General features: G+C 37.7%; 1 protein-coding gene across 2 annotated transcripts; it reads left to right on the top strand.

The window, feature by feature from the left end:
* Positions 1 to 1487: 1487 nt before the first annotated feature.
* On the top strand, positions 1488 to 18353 carry LOC112669482 (proteasome maturation protein). 2 transcript variants are annotated; one of them, XM_049101466.1, is made up of 6 exons: positions 1488 to 2471; positions 5345 to 5442; positions 7431 to 7491; positions 10812 to 10913; positions 14421 to 14508; positions 18183 to 18353. In XM_049101466.1, exons 1-6 carry the CDS (start codon positions 2469 to 2471, stop codon positions 18248 to 18250), a joined length of 420 nt encoding a protein of 139 aa, XP_048957423.1. In that variant the 5' UTR covers positions 1488 to 2468; the 3' UTR covers positions 18251 to 18353. The 2 variants fall into 2 exon arrangements, with proteins under 2 accessions (XP_048957423.1, XP_025318401.1); XM_025462616.3 differs by having other exon boundaries at positions 14415 to 14508.
* Positions 18354 to 19679: the final 1326 nt, after the last annotated feature.

Raw genomic sequence — 19679 nt, 5'->3', positions numbered from 1 at the left:
GAATAGGGCATGACATACACAGATGTTAACAATTACTAGTAGTCTATCCTCTGAACTGTATTACATAAAGCCTAAGTAAACATATTAAACCATTCTAATATCAAATCTAACTTAAATCTTTAAACTACTTTAGCATATTCAACATGACTTGTTTTAGTTAATGCTGTAACAAATCTTTTTTAAAAGGATATAAATATGGGTGTGTGTATGGCTCAAAATAAGGCATTTTTTTCCTCCTTGCCGCTCTCCTGAAATTAAATCATGTCAGTCACCAAAGATCTATTTCCAAGACTTCATGATCTTTTTAAAGCTTTTAAAAAATTACTTTCTAACCTTTCTTTTGAATTATTTTCAATTTCTCAAAACTCTCTTTCCTTTTGGATTCTATGATAGCACTTTGATTGATTTTCCTTCTGCCTCTCTGATATCTCTTTGTCTCCACAGCAGGCTCTCCTTCCAATGGTTGCCTTGTGAATGGTTGCCTAGTATCCTAAGGTCCATCCCTACTTTTCACTGCTTCTCAGTCTCTCCAATATGCTATGCTACCTTTCTACCCTTGTCATCTCTACTGTGGACTACTGCAACACTCTAAATGGTGTGCTGGTTCCTAGTTTCTCCCAATTCCAGTAATATTCTTCATGCTGCCACCAGAATAAAAATTTTTTTAATGTCAAGTGTTTTTGAAAATAATTCCATTATTGCCTATTTTCTTAAAAAAAAAAAAAAAGCCTCAAACCTCAGTACACCTTACGGGCCCCCTTTGTTTTACCCCCAAGCAATTTCTCCAATCTCATTTCATCTCGTTCCACCTACCCCCCCAGAACTTCAACCACAAGGAAATATTCATTGTTCATATTACAACATGCCCTTTTTGCAAATCTCTGCCTTTCCACATTTCCTCTTCTTCAAAAGCCTCTTTTCCCCCCGTTCCCAACCATTTCCTGATCCAACTCCTTTCTCTAATAAGCATTTACCACGTCTATCCCCCCAGGAAAAGAAAAGCATCTCAAGCATAGGGAACCTGCCTTTTCTTCTCTTTAGCTCTAGAATCAAATGATCAACAAAAATTTAATGACTAAACTGTAAGGAATCAACATCAAAGTGATTTCTTTCTAAGAGTTGCAGTTTTAAAATTTCTCCTTAGGTGGAACTGAGTGAAAGGAAAAATGCAAATGAAGCATGCAAACTCAAATCTCAAGGTGAATATGGAAGAGCCAGAGAAGATAAGGATAGCAGTGCAAAATATTCAAAATTTGGACTCTCCTGAAACTTTAAGGTTGTAGGACCATGGCTGTAGATACACATAACATGTCTGACCTTATCACCTCCCTCCTTAGAAATCCTTCAATGACTTTTTAAGGTAAACCGTCATCCTTAATTGGGTAAGGGGCCTCCATAATAAACTTGCCTCCATCAACTTACAGCGTTATCTCCCACTCTCTATCTTACTTAACTTTAGCCACACAGACCTCCTTTCCCACTTTTTTTTTTTTACCTAAGCAAATTTGCCAGTAATCTTCTTTCATATATTCTATCTCAAATGACCTCAGTCTATGCTTTCACTATCAGCCCAAGGATTCCTTAAGTTACCTCCATTATATGGTGAAAACGAGTCCATTTTATCACATTTTATTTGGAAGGCAACACAGTATAATGTGGACAATGAATTATGGGGTCTTGGGCATATTTAACCTCTTTTGTCTTGCTGCCTGACCGTAAAATTGAGACAACAGTAGTACCTACTTCATAAGATGATCGAAGGGATTAAAGGATAGTTCAGGTAAAGCACTTAGGATTGTGTTGCTGTACACAAGAGCCCAATATGCGTGGGTAATTATCACCTGTCCTCCATTCCATGCCCCCCTCCTCCCCACCCCAACAGCTCCACTGCTCCTCCAGCCCAGGAACCACATCGGCCTGTCATTGCTGCATTCTTAGCCTGGGCACAGGGCTCTGGACATAGCAGGCCTTCGACATATTTATTTAAAAAAATAAACTGGCAGAGCTTCGTGCTCTACTTCTGCCTTACTAGCTGAGAGACTGTGAAGTATGCTTCGTTTACCCTCACGAAAAATGCAGTATCTACCTCAAGGAGGTTTTGTAGTAAATAACGGGATACACCCACCAAAGCACATGGCACACCTTCAAATACGGTACCAACGGCAGATGTTTGTTATTAATCAGGCGGAGGTCGGCGTCCTCCCTCCCCTCCGGCACGTCTCGTCCCGACCCCAACCTCCTTCCAGCCCACACCCTTACTGCGCCCTTGGCCCCCGGTCCCTCGGGACTCGAGGCGTGGGAGCTCCGGCCCCGCGCGGCTCCCTCCCCGCGCCCCGCGCCCTCCTTCCTTCCTCGCCCGGACGGACGCACTTCCGGCGGATGTGGGGGGGCAACCCCGGAAACGGAAGTGAGCGGCGGGGCCGGCTGACGGTAATAGGGCCGAGCGGCTGTTCACAGAGCAAGTGAAGATGGTGAGTGAGAGACCCTGGGCGACCCGTGTTCCGGGCGGGCTCGGGACCCTGGCCCGGGAGGAATGGACCGCCTACCCCTAGCTCGTCCCGGGGTAGCGGCGGCGGCGGGAGGATGAGGTCGGCCTCGGGCGCCATGATCTGTCGAGTCACGGGGTTAGGGGGTTTCGTGGCTTGTGGCCCGAGCAGGGCTGCCCGGCGCGGCTCCCGCGACTAGCGCTTGGGCTTCGTTCCCTTCACTTGTCTCTCTCGATTTGCGCCGTCTGATCCCCAAGCTCCGCAGCACGCCGCTACCCGCTTCCCCGTAGGTGGCACCGAGCTGGCCAGGACAAAGGGAAAGCGCAGCGTTGTTCTGAGGTGCGGCGCTGCTGGCTGTCCTTCGCAGGAGGTTGCGAACCTCGGGGGCCCAGAGCCCTCGAACCCTCGAACTCCTCACTCACCCCTGACCTCGGAACTGCTTTGCTAACAAATCCGACTGTAAAGCCGCCTTTTTAACTCCCACGTTTACACACATTTTGGGGGAACTTGTAGTATGCCAGAAGTTGGAGAGGGGGAAAATCAGATGCTACTCCCTGTTTGTCAGTGTTTTTAAGTGCATCCCTCCCTCCCCCTTTCTCTCTTTTTAACTTAAAAGTTGTGATGCTTGGGAAAGACTCCTGAACGGCCGTGGCCCCTGACTCTGATATGAGGCCATCTAACTCTAGAAAGCCTCTAGAGGTGGTAGTGCTGATTTTTGGGAAGAGGTTTTATAAGCACTGAGGTCTAACTAGTGAGACTTAAAACTTTTCAGAGATTTGTTTTCCTCTGCTGGTTTAATAGAAGCATCAGGTACCAATCCTGACATTTTACAGAAGGAAATTAGGAGAAATAACGGTGAAGCCCAGAAATCAGAATTCTCCTTTTCTTTGTGCATAGAAGAAACTTTTTTTCTGTTACTTTATAATAAAGCAGTCTGGGAGGAGGAGAATGTTGATGTGGGGAAGTACTAGGAGATGCATTTGGAAAGGTACAGCCCTGTAACTCTAGACCTGGAAAGAGTTCAGGTACCTGGAAGGATGAGTAAAGGGGGCCAGAGAGATTGTATGCCTTGATCATAGTCGCATGGTAGGTTAGAAGCAGGCCACCCTAGATTCCAGATTCTTTTCTGGATCAACCTTGACTTCTGTGTAGGGGAACCTGTTTTGTAGGTTCTTGAGTTTCAGGTTAATGACGTTGGACTTTATTTTTCAAGACATTGATGAGTCCGTAAATGGTTTTTTAACAGTTTGGTGAGGGAGATTATATGTTTTAGGAAAACCTTGATATGCAAAATTGTAAAATGGAAAAGTCTAGACACAGCAAGACCCAGTCAAGTGCTGTAAAAGTTATCTAGGTGTGAGATCCCGAAGTAGAGTGGTAGATTGAAGAAACCCTGAAAAGATTAAACCCTGAAAAGTCTAGACACAGCAAGACCGAGTCAAGTGCTGTAAAAGTTATCTAGGTGTGAGATCCTGAAGTAGTGGTAGATTGAAGAAACCCTGAAAAGATTAAAGATTAAAAGAAACCCTGAAAAGTACCTGACCTAATAAAATACAGATATATTAAGAAATCTATTTATTTATTTATTTATTTATTTATTTATTTATTTATTTATTTATTATTATTTATTTATTTATGATAGGCACACACACAGAGAGAGAGAGAGAGAGAGAGAGGCAGAGACACAGGCAGAGGGAGAAGCAGGCTCCATGTACCAGGAGCCCGACGTGGGATTCAATCCCAGGTCTCCAGGATTGCGCCCTGGGCCAAAGGCAGGCGCTAAACCGCTGCGCCACCCAGGGATCCCAAGAAATCAATTTAAGTGTTGGTTTCTCAGAATAGTTTCCTCTAGAGTAGTGTAAGGGTGGATACCAAACTACCAAACTTTATGTTTTTCTGCAGAATTAAGGGATATTGTACTTGAACAAATGATTAAAAATTAGCTTTTGTGTTTTAATCTGTTGTAACATTTATTGCATTTTATTTGCTTATTTATCTTCATTAGACTAAACCCTGAGAGGTAGATGTGTGTCTTCAGCATCTACCAGCATAGTAGATGTTTAATAAATATTTGGTAATTAAATGTTTTATAGTAGAGATGTGTAGGGTGATAATACACTAGTGTCAGATATACTGTGAGTCTTTGTTTTTGTTCTGCTATGATGATTAATCATCATAGGGAGTACCTTGTTATAGAAACCAAATACTTTCTGAATGTCCTTTTTTTTTTTTTTTTTTAAGCTTCTTTCCCATATTCTTCTAGCTGTTCTGTTCATTCTTAATCCCATTTCCTTATTCTTCCTTAAGGGATAGTATTCCCCAGGATTGTGTCTTCAACTTTTTTCATTTTGTGCTAATCATTACAACCTAAAGGGAGGGATCTTTCCAATGAAAGTAAATCTGATCATGCCATAACCTTCAGAGGCTCTCTATCAGTCTCAGAATAAAACCTGAATTTCTTTGCATTTTAAGCCTTTTTGTTTTTTTCATTTTGCCAACCTTTCCTTTGCCTCACTGAGACCTCTAGTTAGCTGGTCATGTCAAACTACTTGTAGCTTGTTCATTTATATCTTTGTACCTTTAACCGTGTTTTTTTTTCTTGGATTGCCTTTCAACATGACAATATTCAGCGATCAACTCAGGAATGCTTCCTACTCCCAAATTTGATATTATTTAGTGTACCATGTATAATTAGTCTATCATAATGCTAAGGCTCATCATAATTGTCTAGACTGTGGGCTCTTTGAGGGCAGAGACGGCTTTATTTTTTTGTCTAATGTTTAAACAGTGTTTTTTATATAGATGTTTAGTGTGTTTAGTGTGTTTAGTATTTAATAGTGTTTTTATTTGTGTTGTAGAATGCCAGAGGACTTGGATCTCAGCTGAAGGACAGTATTCCAGTTACTGAACTTTCAGCAAGTGGACCTTTTGAACAGCATGATCTTCTTCGAAAAGGGTATATGGGAGAATTGTGACTTTGAGTTGGTTATAATAAAATATTTCTGTGAATTCTTTTTCACAATATTTAAAAAATGTTTTGATAGGCCATAAATATATATTTAATTTGGGACATAGCAAGTAACATACCTTAGACTGAGGGAGGATGGGAGTGGATATTTTCTATAATGGAAGACATGTCTTAGCAGTAGTGGGGTTCCAGGAATAGGACATCCTTCTAGGAGGTGTTAGCTAGTAGCATGATTTGGTAGGCTTCTTTTTACTACTGCTAACTTGGAGAGCCATTTGTTTCCTTATCTTATTGACTACTGGAGTAACTCTCTGGGAGACAGTAGAACGCAGCAGTTAAGAGCACACTCAGGAGTAGGCTGCCTGGGTTTTGATCCTGGCTCTGCTTTTACTAGATATATGACTTTGGTCAGGTTACTTAATTCCTCTACGTCTCAATGTCTGTATCTGTGAAATGGAGCTGTTAATAGTGTAAATCTTATTTTGAGAAATAAGTGAGTTAATACACGAAAAATACTTACAATAAATAGTACCTGACATTGAAAAGCTCTCAGTAAGTGTTAGCTACTGTTACTTTACTTTTCTAGCTTCAGTACCAGTTGTACCCCTTCCTTGGTTTCCTCCATGTTTCTATATATTGAGGTCTCAATTTCTGGTACTTCTTCTTGGCAAGTGGCTTTTCTGCTTAATCAGATAAGGGTAGTGCCTACCCCTGTAAACATCTGTTTTGAATTTTTGAATTTTATATGTAACTTTAAGTACTTTGGTCTCACTTTAATAAAATGTCATTCTAATATTGGTGTCTAGGGACAGACATAATGCCTCATTATTGTCTTTCCATTTTCTGGTGAAAGATACAGTTTATAGTCTTTGGAATTGGAGATATAATTTGATTTATGGTATAGTATAATCAAATTTGTAAAGCTAGTCAGGTTCTGGTGATTTGTTATTTATTTATCTTTTTCTAAACAAAATGCTCCTTTTTCTTCTCAGGTAGACTTTTAGATTGCTGTAAACAGAACCATTTTCTTTTTTTTTTTTTTTTCAGAACCATTTTCAGATTCTGCTTTTCTGCTTTTAGGATAATATTCTGTACAAAGATAATATTCAATAAATGATTATTGCAGGATTTCTGTGGTTCCTCTCAGCTCTCCAATCTTATTTTGGCAATAAGGATAGTCCTCTTTATATATTTAGAGTGATAAAGATCAGTGGTCTGGTTCTAGCAATGTATGACCTTATATAGTAGCTGTTCAGTAAATGTCAAACCTGTTGTTCAGCATGTGTTTATTAAAGGTATATTGAATATGTATAGACCTGAACAGAAGAGGCATAGATTTTTTTTTTAAGATTTATTTATTTATTATTTATTTATTTTTATTTTATGAGAGCGAGAGGGTGGATGTGCGAGTAGGAGATTGGGGGGGGAGAGTATCCTCAAGTCAGCTCCTTACTGAGTGCAGAGCCTGATGTGGGGCTCGATACCCAGATGCAGAGGTCCATGGACCTGAGCCAGAACCAAGAGTTGGACATTTAATCGACTGAGCCATCCAGGTGCCCCTAGATTTTTTCTATATAATACAGGAAGCATGTCCTCAAATAATAGTAGTTTTAAACATACTTTTTAAAATTTTTTCTAGATATAGGGTATCATTTAATACTTTTTTTTGAAGGGTTCACCCTAATGAATTGACCACTAGTATCTATAATCGGTCCATTTTAAAAGTTAACCATATATAGTAAATTTGAACCTTTCTTTAGTGTTACATAATGCATTATGTTATAATTCATAGTTATATGAATTTTGATACATATGTCAATTGCTGCAACCATTTCCCCAATCAGGATACAGAAGTGTCATTGTTCCTAAAAGCTTCCTTGTGCCATTCCTTTATAGTTACACCTATTGATGGATGCAATTTTGAGCTTTAGGTATTGAGTGGTTTATAATCTCCCTTTTAAATTTTTTTTTTCCAGTCTGCCTTGTGTGAAAAATGAACTTTTGCCCAGTCATCCTCTTGAATTATCAGAAAAAAATGTAAGTACATTACCCATGTTTTTATTTTTATCCTCTCCTAGAAGTATACTTTTAGTAATACTTAATGTGATTTCATTTATTAAGATAATTTTGATGTTGAGCATTTGACTGTGAAGAATACAAGGACTTATTTTCAATATCCTTGTAGAGTAGGCTTTGAATTATCATTATAAGCTTCCCTAAAGCTCCTTTTCTACACTTTTCTTTTGTCTTTTTTATGGACTTTTTTTTCTTTTAATTTTAACTAGACTCCACTCCCAGCATAGGGCTTGAACTCAAAACCCTGAGATTAAGAGTCACATGCTCTAACAACTCTTAGCCAGGTCCCCCTTTATGGACATTTCTAAAGGCCAGTCTCCTTTTTCATTCCTCTCATAATACTTCCTCATTTGATGAGCCTGTTTTCTTTTATATCTGCCCTCTGCCGTGTTAGCTGTTGACCTCCAAGTCCATATCTCTAGCCTTGACCTCTTTCTCAAGCTCTGCATTTCCCAAGTTACTGAGGGACATATCTTCTTGGTAGGCACAGTAGGTACACAGATAAACGTGACATAATCCACAACCTGGAGGGGCTGAAAATTTAATGGGAGGACAAGCTGTGGATAGGTACTTATAAAATGCTATAGAGGACCTATGCAACCACCTGTGCATAGGGCTAGTGGAAGGCTTTGTAGAGGAACAGACATTTGAATTGTTTCAGATCAGTATTAACTAGATTGATAGGGAAGGGTCACCCCCAAAGAGAGTATATAGCCTATACGTAGGAGAAGATCCCTCCCAAAGAGGGTATAGCCTGTGTACATGCTATAAATACAACTTAAAGAGTTTCTAAATACATTCAGAGCAAGAAGAAAAAGGTATCTTACTGCTTCAGGAAGATGGTACAGTGTTGTTATTGATAAGTTGGGGCTCAAATTAAGGGAGATTATAGTCTCACTTTTCCAATTATTAGCCTGGCCATTAGATTTGGAATATTGGTTCAGTTCTGAGCAATACATGTTAAAGAGAAACTGACAAATCTGAGTGAGACTGACCCAAATGGTGAAGAGTTTAAAAATTGCATAAATCATTTGAGACTCCGTTTACATCAGCTGCTTCTCTGTAGTCTCCTTAATCACTTCACCAGCCAATGGCAGTCTCTCAAAATTCTGTGGCTTATTATCTATTGTAAGTCCTGTAGCGTGGGTTGTATAATTGAACTATATAGATTTAGATTCTTTTTTTTTTTTTTAAGATTTTATTTATTTATTCATGAGAGACACACACAGAATGAGAGAGAGACAGAGACAGAGACACAGGCAGAGGGAGAAGCAGGCTCCATGCAGGGAGCCCGATGTGGGACTTGATCCTGGGTCTCCAGGATCATGCCCTGGGCTGAAGGTGGCATTAAACCGCTGAGCCACCCGGGCTGCCCTAGATTTAGATTCTTGACACCATACTTAGTAGCTAAGTGAATTTGGGCAAGTTCCTTAATCTCTCTTTAAGTCTTAGTTTCCTCATTTGTGAAATGGAGTTAGTAATAGCCCATACCTTGCATATGCTGGCTTATAGTAGCTCTCCATGATTGGGAGCTGTAGTGGTGATGGTGATGGAAGATGACCATCATTATTTATACCAGTGGTTCTCAACTAGAGATGATTTTACCTCTTCCAGGGGACATTTGGCAATGTCTGATTGTCACAAGTGGTATTGGGAGAGAAGGGTCTTTGGTACTGGCATTAATTGGATGGAGGCCAGCGATGCTGCTAAATGTCCTACAATATATAGGACAGTACTCATCCACCACCACAATTATGTAGTCCAAGGTGTCAGTACTGCCAAGGGTTGAGAAGCCCTGGTCTAGTTGTAATATCTTCCCAACTAGATTATATAACCTCCTCCATAGTAGACTGCTTTCTGGTATATTACCACAGAGCTTAATTGTAATTTTGCATGTGGTCGTTAATAATTTATGTGTTGATTGATAATTCCAGTTTGACATCATATTATAAGGTAGATATATATATTCATCAAAGTTTATAAAATTGAATTTTTTATGTAACTTTATGAGGATAATTCAATATTTATTTATTATTATTTTTTAAGATTTTATTTATTTATTAATGAGAGACACACAGAGAGAGTGAGAGAGAGAGAGAGAGAGAGAGAGAAAAGCAGGCTCCATGCAGGGAGCCTGATGTGGGACTTGATCCTGGGACCCCAGGATCACACCCTGAGCCAAAGGCAGACGCACAACCGCTGAGCCACCTAGGCATCCCATAATTCAATATTTAAAGGAAACCCTTCAATAAGAATTTCAGATTATATATATCCATAATAAAATATTGCATATTTTCCCTAAGAACCGTTTGTTAAAATTTTATACTCAACCTAAGTAATTGAAAATCATATTGTTTCGTATCTTACCTCAGACTTAGTGTATATGGGCCCAGGTCATGTCTAAACTGAGCACTAATCTCTCATGTTTTTGATTGAACCCCCCCTCCCGCCCTGACCTAAAATCTTATCAAGAGATTGTAGTTTAATAAAAAATGATCACAAAAGTCACTTTACCTTACTATAATTAATGTTAACTCAGACAGACCTTTGTAGCAGTCTGCAAATCCTATCCACTACCCATTTTGGGAAACTGTATGATTAGAATTCATGAGTCAAATTGATTCATTGTGCCTGAATTACATTAAATTGCAGTAAAAGTTTTTTAGAAGTAATATTAGTGTTTAGTAAAAGTATGATTCTAGAAAAAACAGCTTATTAAGACCCACAAACTGGACAGGTATTAGAGTTTTGGGTCCCCCTGCCACCTGGTGAACCTCTTATCCCAAAAAGTGGAGTTTAAACATTGTAGCTTAATTAACAGGGTGGTATAATGAGTTTGACTATTTTTTTAATGAAGTCTTTTGAATTAATATACTTTCATATTTAGAAATTCACTATTTTTATCACTTGTATATAGCTTTCTGGATCTCATTTTATTTATGTCTTTTCTTTGTTTTATCAGTTTTGTGGTAATTTCAATCCAAAACACTAAAATATTTTGTAAATGTACTTTTGCAATGTGAAAAACATTCCTTAATTTAGCAGTTTTGTAAATCCAATTTTAGGTGTTAATTTCACGTTGGGGAAGTACAACTGTGTGCCTGATAAAACAAAGACATATATATTCTAAAATTTATTGAAATTAATAAAAGTACTTTGTTTTTATTTCAGTTATGTATACTAAAATTCTTTAAGTGTTGTTGTGTTACATATGTATCAGTGCTGTTTTGAAAGCAGAATGTTGAGTGTAACATTTGAAATTATATTGTTTGCCTTTGTAGTTCCAGCTCAACCAAGATAAAATGAATTTTTCTACACTAAGAAACATCCAGGGTCTGTTTGCTCCACTAAAATTACAAATGGAATTCAAGGCAGTGCAGCAGGTGAGCTTATGGATGTCAGTTATGATATGTTCCACATGTGGGTTGCTATGAGTTAGAAGGAGTCTTCTGCAGTACCTAAAGCCTTACCTTCTCTTCTCCTCCATAGCCTATTCTACTTTGTCCCTTTTCAGGGTATGACCTGGATTCCTACTTTAAAGAGAAAAAAGAAGGCCTTAAGTGGTAAACTTCAAATTATGAGCTTAGTGCCAAAGCTTATCTGTATCTACTTTCATGTTTTTCTGTCTTTAGGGGGTTACATTGAAATACCTCTAGGAATATTCAGGTTGTGGTATGTTTGTATATAGGCAGTTTGTATATAGCTATGTATACCTGTTGCTCAGGAAAAGATCTTCAGAAATGTCCTTGAAGGTGTTTAAGAACTGTCCTCGACCTGTGCTCTAGATTCTATCATGTCACACTATGTCAGGGAGTAAGATCTTTTCATGGATCCTTTCTATAACCGATATCTTCATCCTCTCTCTGCACTTGGACAGACTCAGCAGTGTTTACATACATTCTAACTTTTTTTGTCTTTTAAAACAAAAATTGTGTCAGTCTCTTTATTGTACCTTCTTTACAAGTGTGCTTTTGCAGGTTGAGTGTCTTAAAGTTGCCTCCATTTGCTATATGCCCCTTTACCTTCTATTCATTCAACCCACTGTTCTCTGGCTCTCATCACACCAGTGAAACTGCTCCTGTGGTTATCTGTATGTATGCCTTCCTTTTGTTTGATCTCCCTGTGGTGTGTAACACCAGTAACTCCTTTTTTCCTTGGCTTTTAGAATACCACACTTTCCTGTTATCCCTGTTTCTGAGACCTTATTCTCAAGTGTTTGTGTATAGGTTCCTTTTGCTTTTTTCATAACTTTGAAATAACAGTTTTGTAGGTCCCATTTCCAGTCCTCATCCTGTTATTTCCTGTTTATTCCTATAACTTTTGGTATCATTTGTATGTTGATGACTTCCAAGTTTTAATTGTCATGAGCTGTAAACCTGTAGACTTCTTCAGTTGGACACTGTGAAGTTCCACAGGCACTTCACATTTCACCTTTGTAAGTACAGGGTAACTCATTATTCCTCACATACTCCGCATCCTGTGTGAATAGGTTGCTTCCTAAGGGCAGAGATTGGAACATGCATGAGCCTTGGTTGTCTCACACCGCACCTCATCTGTACCTCCACCATCTAGTCAATTACATGTTTTCACCAGTGCTACTACATTGGTTTTGATCACCTACTATGCAACGTCCAGATCACTAATGCCGAGCTTTGTTGCCCTCTGATCCATTGTACGTGTTCTAGCCACAGGAACCTTTGTAAAATACAGATTTGATCATACCTCTCTCCTTACTTTGCCCTCAAATTAAAACTCAACTCTGTAACATGGCTGTTTATGAATTGACCTCTCCTTCTTCTCCACCATACTTCATAGCCTCCTAAAACTGCTTGCATATCCCGGCTGAGTTTTTTCTCACCTTTTGGCTTTTGCACGTGTTCTTCCTACTACTGTGTCTTTTTCAGTAAATTCTATTAATACCCTCAACTGTATTGTCTAAGTCCTCCTGGAATCTATGTCAGAACTTTTTCTAAGGATCAAGCTCTAAAAGAGCATGTGTGGCTCTTAAGTCAGAATAACCTGGATGTGAATCTTGGTTCCACCATCTACTAATCTTAAGAACTTACAAGTTAGAGACCTTTCTGAGCCTCAGATCATTTGTTTGTTTTTAATGTGAAATGGAGTTAACCATAACAACAGTGTAGGGTTATTAGGGTTATTCTGAAGATTAAATGAAATAATGTGTTTGGCACAGAATCGTTAGCTTCCCTTTTATTTTCCTCCCCACATTCCAGCTACATATGGCTCATATTTCAGGCCTAGTTTTAATCCCGTGTAATTCACACATCCTTGCCCGGGATTCTGCCTCCTCCCTTGTCCCTGTGCTGTCGCAGCTCTTGCTTTTGGGTGTGTAACAGCTGCCTGCTCATCACTGTTCATCACGGGTGCTTTCACAGTACCTACCAGGTACCTACCAGGTATCTACCAGGCCCCGTGCTCTCTGGTTTAACTTATAAGCTCTGTTTTTGTTTCTTCCACTCCTCCTTACTTTCTTTTTAAAGGAAAAAAATATATATATGTGTGTGTATAATACATATGTATATATTTTATATAATTTTTGACAACTTGGAGAAATTTTTTCATCCTAAACTCTATAGGCCATTACTAATTAAAAATATTATTAGTCTAGATATTTTTCTTGGTGGAAATTATTCTAACAGCATCCTTAGATTTCAAAGTTATGATAACTTTAAAATACTAGTATCCTGTAGTTATTGACTAGCTATTACTCTTAGCATTCTTTTGTCAGTATCCAAAATAACCTGCGTTGTTTCTGATTATCATTGCTAGACAACTAACAGAGAACACAGAAACTGAAAATTTGGTTTGGCTGTATGAAAGTTTATTGAATACTAAATATATGCCAACGACTATACTATATACATACTTCACACCACACCATCCTGTTTGTTTGAGAGGAAGGTGATACTCTCTTGTTTCACAGACAAGGAAAATGAGAGTGAGAAGATCAGGTAACTTAAACAGCCATAGTATTGTTAAGTAGTAAAACAGTTTGACTCCCGGTCTCTGACTCCACAACCCATGCTTGCTCCACTACATACTTATATACCAGTCTGCGGTATATATATTTAATACTTAAAAAAGGTAGATACTACTAGTTCAGAATGGTTTGTGTAGGAACACCTGGTTGGCTCAGCGGCTGAGTGTCTGCTTTCGGCTCAGAGCATGATCCCAAGGTTCTGGGATCGAGTCTCACGTTGGGCTCCCTGCACGGAGCCTGCTTCTCCCTCTGCCTGTGTCTCTGCCTCTCTCTCTGTCTCACACAAATAAATAAATGAAATATTAGAAAAAAAAAAGAATGGTATTGTGTATTTTGAAGGCCCTACAAGTGACTTTGGTCTTTCTTTCTGGTTACCAGTACTGTTTGAAATGGTCATAACTTAAGCATTTACGATGAGCAATACAAAACAACATAACAAAGTGAAGTAAACAGTTTACTAAGTAGAATAATGCTCTTATTGAGTTGGAATATCTTCAGGAATTTGATCATCCCACCTTTATTAGGAACTAGATATGACATTAGGCTCTGAGATTTTTGCATTTCATCATATGTATTGATGTGGTATGCCTGGGAGCAGAAGCAAAGCCCCCAAATATGTACAAAGCTGATGGGATTATTATGTGTTAATAAAAGCCATACTTTTCAGTGTCTTTATATATTTTGAATAAAGCTTCGAGGAATTTTAAAGTTTGGTTTGGGTCTAAAATAGGAACTGGTGTTTTTTTCCACTGGTTATTATCGTTTTATTTAGTTTTGTGAATTTTACAAATAAAGAATAAAGAGCATGAAATTAGATTATGTATTGGTTTCTTTTTTCCCCCTTGGTTTTCACTAATCTTACCCTTTCATATTTTTCCTGAAGGTTCAGCGTCTTCCATTTCTTCCAAGCTCAAACCTTTCATTGGATATTTTAAGGGGTAATGATGAGACTATTGGATTTGAAGATATTCTTAATGGTGAGTGTCATTCAGCACCTTTTTATGGAGACCTAATAATGAAAAGGCAACAGAAGCAAACAAAACCGACAGCATCCTCATCCTTATGGAGTTTATAGCTCATTGGGTTTACTTGTGTTTATTGCAATAAGACAAAATTTAATCATAACAACTGTTGTTTAACTGATTTTAAAGGTGGAAGTTAGTTATGGAATTCTGAGGTGATAGTCACTCAGTAAAGGATGGTCCTTCCCATTTCACGTCCTGTGGTTATAGTCTAAGATATGAATAAGTCTAAGGTGTGAATCTAATAGAGTATATAAGGGTAGCTTAAACAGCAGTTGTTGTTTCAGTATTCAAAATATTTGTGGGATATGACTAGTTTTTTTAAATGACTAGGAAAAAAAGTTTTCTTAAAAAAAAAAAAAAAAAAAGCTCCCACCCCTGAAGAAATTTTGTGATTCTATAGGTAGTGACTAGAAAAGAAGAATCTGTAATTTTTAATAAAATTCCTTGGATACTTTTATTATGTATGAGATAAATAACTTTTAAGTAAGAACAATACATGCAGCAGCCTCTATTTTTTCTGATCTGAGAAAGATAAACAAATAGAATTCTGTTTAGCATTGCTTCTGCTCATTATGCCCCAGCAGTTTAGGAGAAACAGAAAAACCCAACAGGATTAAATTCTATTAGTTTTGCTTGGCTGCTGATGTCTGGTAAGGAAATGCTATGGACACAACAGAAGTCTAGTGAGCCTCCCCTTTGAGAATCTTCCCTGAGGGAGTTTTTTCAATGCAAGAAAATCTGGAATTCTAAACTTTTTATGTTGCACTTATACCTCGTTGTAAATTAGCGAAGTGATAGTTCATGTGTCTTTATTTTTATCTTTATGTTAGTTACAAAAATACATTTATTTAAAAATCAACTCCTGCTTTTTTTTTTTTTTTTTTTTTTTTTTTTAACTCCTGCTTTTTTGTAAAGAAAATGAGTGGTGCTTGTTAAGCATTTACTCAGTCAAGTATTTATTATGTGTCCGGCACTGGGCAAGCTCTGAATATACAGCAGTGAAAAAGCTTTTCTACGTGGGGTGATAAACAGATAAAAGCAAACATAAAATTACAAATTGTGATAAATTCTAGGAATAAAAAGGGAGTGATACAGTTTGTTGTTGAGTGGGAGAGACAGGCACTTCTGGGAATATGACATAACTTGATTGCTAAAAGATGTGTGAATTAGTTAATCAAAAGTAGAGGGAAGGGATCCCTGGGTGGCGCAGCGGTTTGGCGCCTGCCTTTGGCCCAGGGCGCGATCCTGGAGACCTGGGATCGAATCCCACGTCGGGCTCCTGGTGCATGGAGCCTGCTTCTCCCTCTGCCTATGTCTCTGCCTCTCTCTCTCTCTCTCTCTCTCTCTCTGTGTGACTATCATAAAAAAAAACAAAAAAAAAAACAAAAAAAGGAGAGGGAAGAATATTTTAGGCAGAAGAAGCAATATGTTGGGGAGTTTAACCTGAGAGACAGCTGAAGAACTCTGAAGGGGTTTTAAGAGGTTTTCTTTACTTTTTTTTTTTTCTTTTAGAAGATTTTATTTATTTATTCATGAAAGACACACACACACACACACAGAGAGAGAGAGAGAGAGGCAGAGACATAGGCAGAGAGAGAAGCAGGCTCCATGCAGGGAAGCCCGATGTGGTACTTGATCCCGGGACTCCAGGATCACGCCCTGAGCTGAAGGCAGATGCTTAACTGTTGAGCCACCCAGGCATCCCTAAGAGGTTTTCTTAATCTATAAGCTAAGAGGTTAGCTTGCTGTGGTTTTATGGACCCCGGCAGAAGACACGACTCCAAGAGTCAAAGAACAGTTGATTACCCACAGCAGTAGAGGGGCTGGAGTATCAGCTTTCCTGTTGGTTTCCTGAACCCTAGCTCTCACAGAGCAGCAAGAAGAAGGTCAGATGATGCCACATATATAGTTTGAGGAACACCCCCTCCCCCCACCGCCCCGATCAGGACATCTGAATCTTCTATAATAGTAAAGAAGCCTTCCTGTTCTGTGCTCTAGAAGAGTCATGATCTTGGTCTTAGGCTGTTCACTTTAGAAACAGCTTTGGAAAGAGAGTCTAGAACAAAGGCAGGCAGTGTATCCAAGACTTACAGAATTGTAAAAGACTTATATAGAGAATTGTCTCCCAACACACATGAGTGTGTTAAGAAGGCCCATGTGGCTACAGGGTTTTGAGTTAAGAGTTGGAAGTGATACGGTTTTCCTTCTCATCAGGGAAGTACTTGGTCAAGAAAAATCTGTGCATTTTACAAGGAAGGGAAGGGACTGAGGAGGGCAATAGTAAAATCAAAACTAGACTTTCAGTGCTAAAAGAGATCTTCTGTTTACTCCAGTTACCTCACTCTAAGGTGGTTAAACAGACTGATGGAGAGAGAGGCTTAGTCCTCCCTCTTGGTCTCACAGGAAGGTAGCGGCAGAGCAGAATCATAAAGGCCATTGCCTTGCTGATGTGGTGTGTGTTTTTCTGGTATAAGTGACTTATTTAATAAGCATGTACTTTATTAAAGTTAGAGCTTAAAGCAGAGTTTAAAAGGTATATATAAAAGTTATATAAATTAATATATTCTTTGTTTAACAATTTAAAACATGACAGCTGAAACTCAAGCCCTCCATGATTATCCTCAAACCCATTTCTCTCCCTTATTCTTCAGTTACTTGCTTTTTACATTTATTGTATTTCCTTTCAAACTTTTTTTCTGTGTGTCTTTATACTGAGTCAGAAATTTGGCATTGCTTAGTGGTTTGTTTTTTTAAAAAACACAACTGGGATACTGTGTATATCTTACAGTATGTGTGATACATCAGTGCATTTATTGCTGGATGCTTTTTTCACTTTTTTAAAATTTAATTTTTGAGAATATCTGTGTACGTGTGGATGGCTATTTTTACAAACTGATTTTACGGTTCATTGTTTTTTTTATTTTTTTTAATTTTTTATTTTGGTTCATTGGTTTTTTAATCCTATTTGAGGAATAGAGGGCAGAAATGGAAAAAGGCTTTAGCTTACTATTAGCAGTAATTTTAAAAAGCTATTCTAAAAAAAAAGTTATTCTATGTGTATTGTACAGTTAAAATAAGACTTGTCTATTTGCTATCTAAAAATAAGATAGTAAAGATTTTAAAGATTTTCTTGGTCTCAAATTCTGATTTATGTTTGTGTATGTAACAGCACAAAGTAGAAATAAAATGTTTTTGTAAACTAGATTAAGAGACTGCTCAATCTTTTAATTAGAAATTGTTTCCTAGAGTCATCTGGGAAGCTTACTGGAAAACCTGAGTTTTGAAAAAGGAGAACTTTTTCAATCTGTTGTCTTTTTTTTTTTTTCCAGTCAACTGTATTGAGATATAGTTGACATACAATAGAATGTACTCATTTTAAGTGTACAGTTCTGTGAATGTTAGCAAATGTGTACTACTGTGTAATATCCCCCCAGTCAAGGTATTTATCACCCTATAAAGCTTCCTTGAACCCTTTGTAGTCAGTTCCCCACCTTTGGCCTCAGGCAGCCACCAGTCTGTTTTCTGTCACTTTTAGTTTTGCTTGTTCTAGATTTTTATGTTAGTGGAATAATTGATTTTATCTTTTTTTGAGAATCTTTAATATGTTTGTTTTTGTTTGTTTTCAGACCCGTCACAAAGTGAACTAATGGGAGAACCACACTTGATGGTGGAATATAAACTTGGTTTACTGTAATCTGTTGTGCTGTTCATGAAAATAGAGGGGCTGCATGTTGTTTATAGTCATCTTTTTACTATAATTTGATGTATACAACATTAAAAGTACTGACACATGAGAATTTTTGCCTAAATAGTATTTGTGATCATTTGAAATGATTTAGTCTTTGGTTTATGGCCATGTGACAGTTGAAGCACTAAAGGAAGATGATTTTAAAACTCCCAATTTATATGAAAACAATAGCCTTCTATATGTCTTTCAAAAATTGTTGTTAATGAGTATTTTAAAATTGTACAGGTTTCAATCCAGCCTGTTTTCTGGGTATCCCATAAATTTAATTTTGATTACCATTATCAGCATTTGAGTCTACAACCTTCATAGTAGCATCTCAGAATAAATATCTGTAATTGATTTCAGTGGTAACACTTCAAATTAAGTACAGAGTAGGGTATTTATATTTTACCTTGTTTCACTATAGCCTGTTGATACTTATAAGAAAAATACTGGGTTTATTGATGCTATTTTAGAATTGTAGCTATTTGATTCTTTCAATTTGAAAAGTATAAGTTCAAAGGTTTTGATTTTGGTCTTGTCTTTAAAATGAAAAATCAACCAGCATATGTTGATTACCTTGTTGTAATGGATAGATTTATATATCACAAGATGATTAAATAGAAATAAATTACAATATTCATGTACACACACTATGTATCCCTGAACAGATTCCATAATTATTTAAAAATAAATCTTCATTATAGTTGTTCTTTCTTATGTTCCTTATGAACTTGGTATACAAAAATTCATGAATTTTAGATTTAATCAGTAAATGGGTCATCTTTCACTAATTAAAAAATATTTTTTGATTATCAATTTTTCAGGAACATCTTAATTGGTTAGGTCACTGATTTGCAACTGAAGGCTTTATTGCTTCTCCCCTTTTAGGGGCCAGGGAGGAGGGCATCTAATAATATGTAGAGATGTTTTTGGTTTTCACAACTTTGAGGAAGGGCTGCTACTAGCATCTAGTAGAGGACAGAGATGCTGAAAAATTCCTACAACAGAAAAGACAGAGTAACAAAAATACTAAAGGAATATAATTTTTAAAACTCATAATTTATGTTGAAACAGCCTTCTATGTCAAAGTTATTACTGAATATTGTAAAACTGTTTACATTCAGAGTTTGCTCCCTGCAACCAAAAATCATTTGATTTAAAATCTCAATAGTGGAACGCTTGGGTGGCTCAGTGGTTGAATGTCTGCTTTTGGCTCAGGGCATGATCCCAGGGTCCTGGGATCAAGTCCCACATCGGGCTCCCCACATGGAGCCTGCTTCTCCCTCTGCCTGTGTCTCTGCCTCTCTCTCTGTGTCTCTCATGAATAAATAAATAAAATCTTTAATAAAATAAAAAGTAGTGTCAAGGATGACAAACTGAAATAAAACCATAT

This window comes from Canis lupus, chromosome 25, assembly GCF_003254725.2.
Source record: "Canis lupus dingo isolate Sandy chromosome 25, ASM325472v2, whole genome shotgun sequence".
NCBI classification, from domain to species: Eukaryota; Metazoa; Chordata; class Mammalia; order Carnivora; family Canidae; genus Canis; species Canis lupus.
This window is presented reverse-complemented; position numbering and strand designations above follow the sequence as displayed.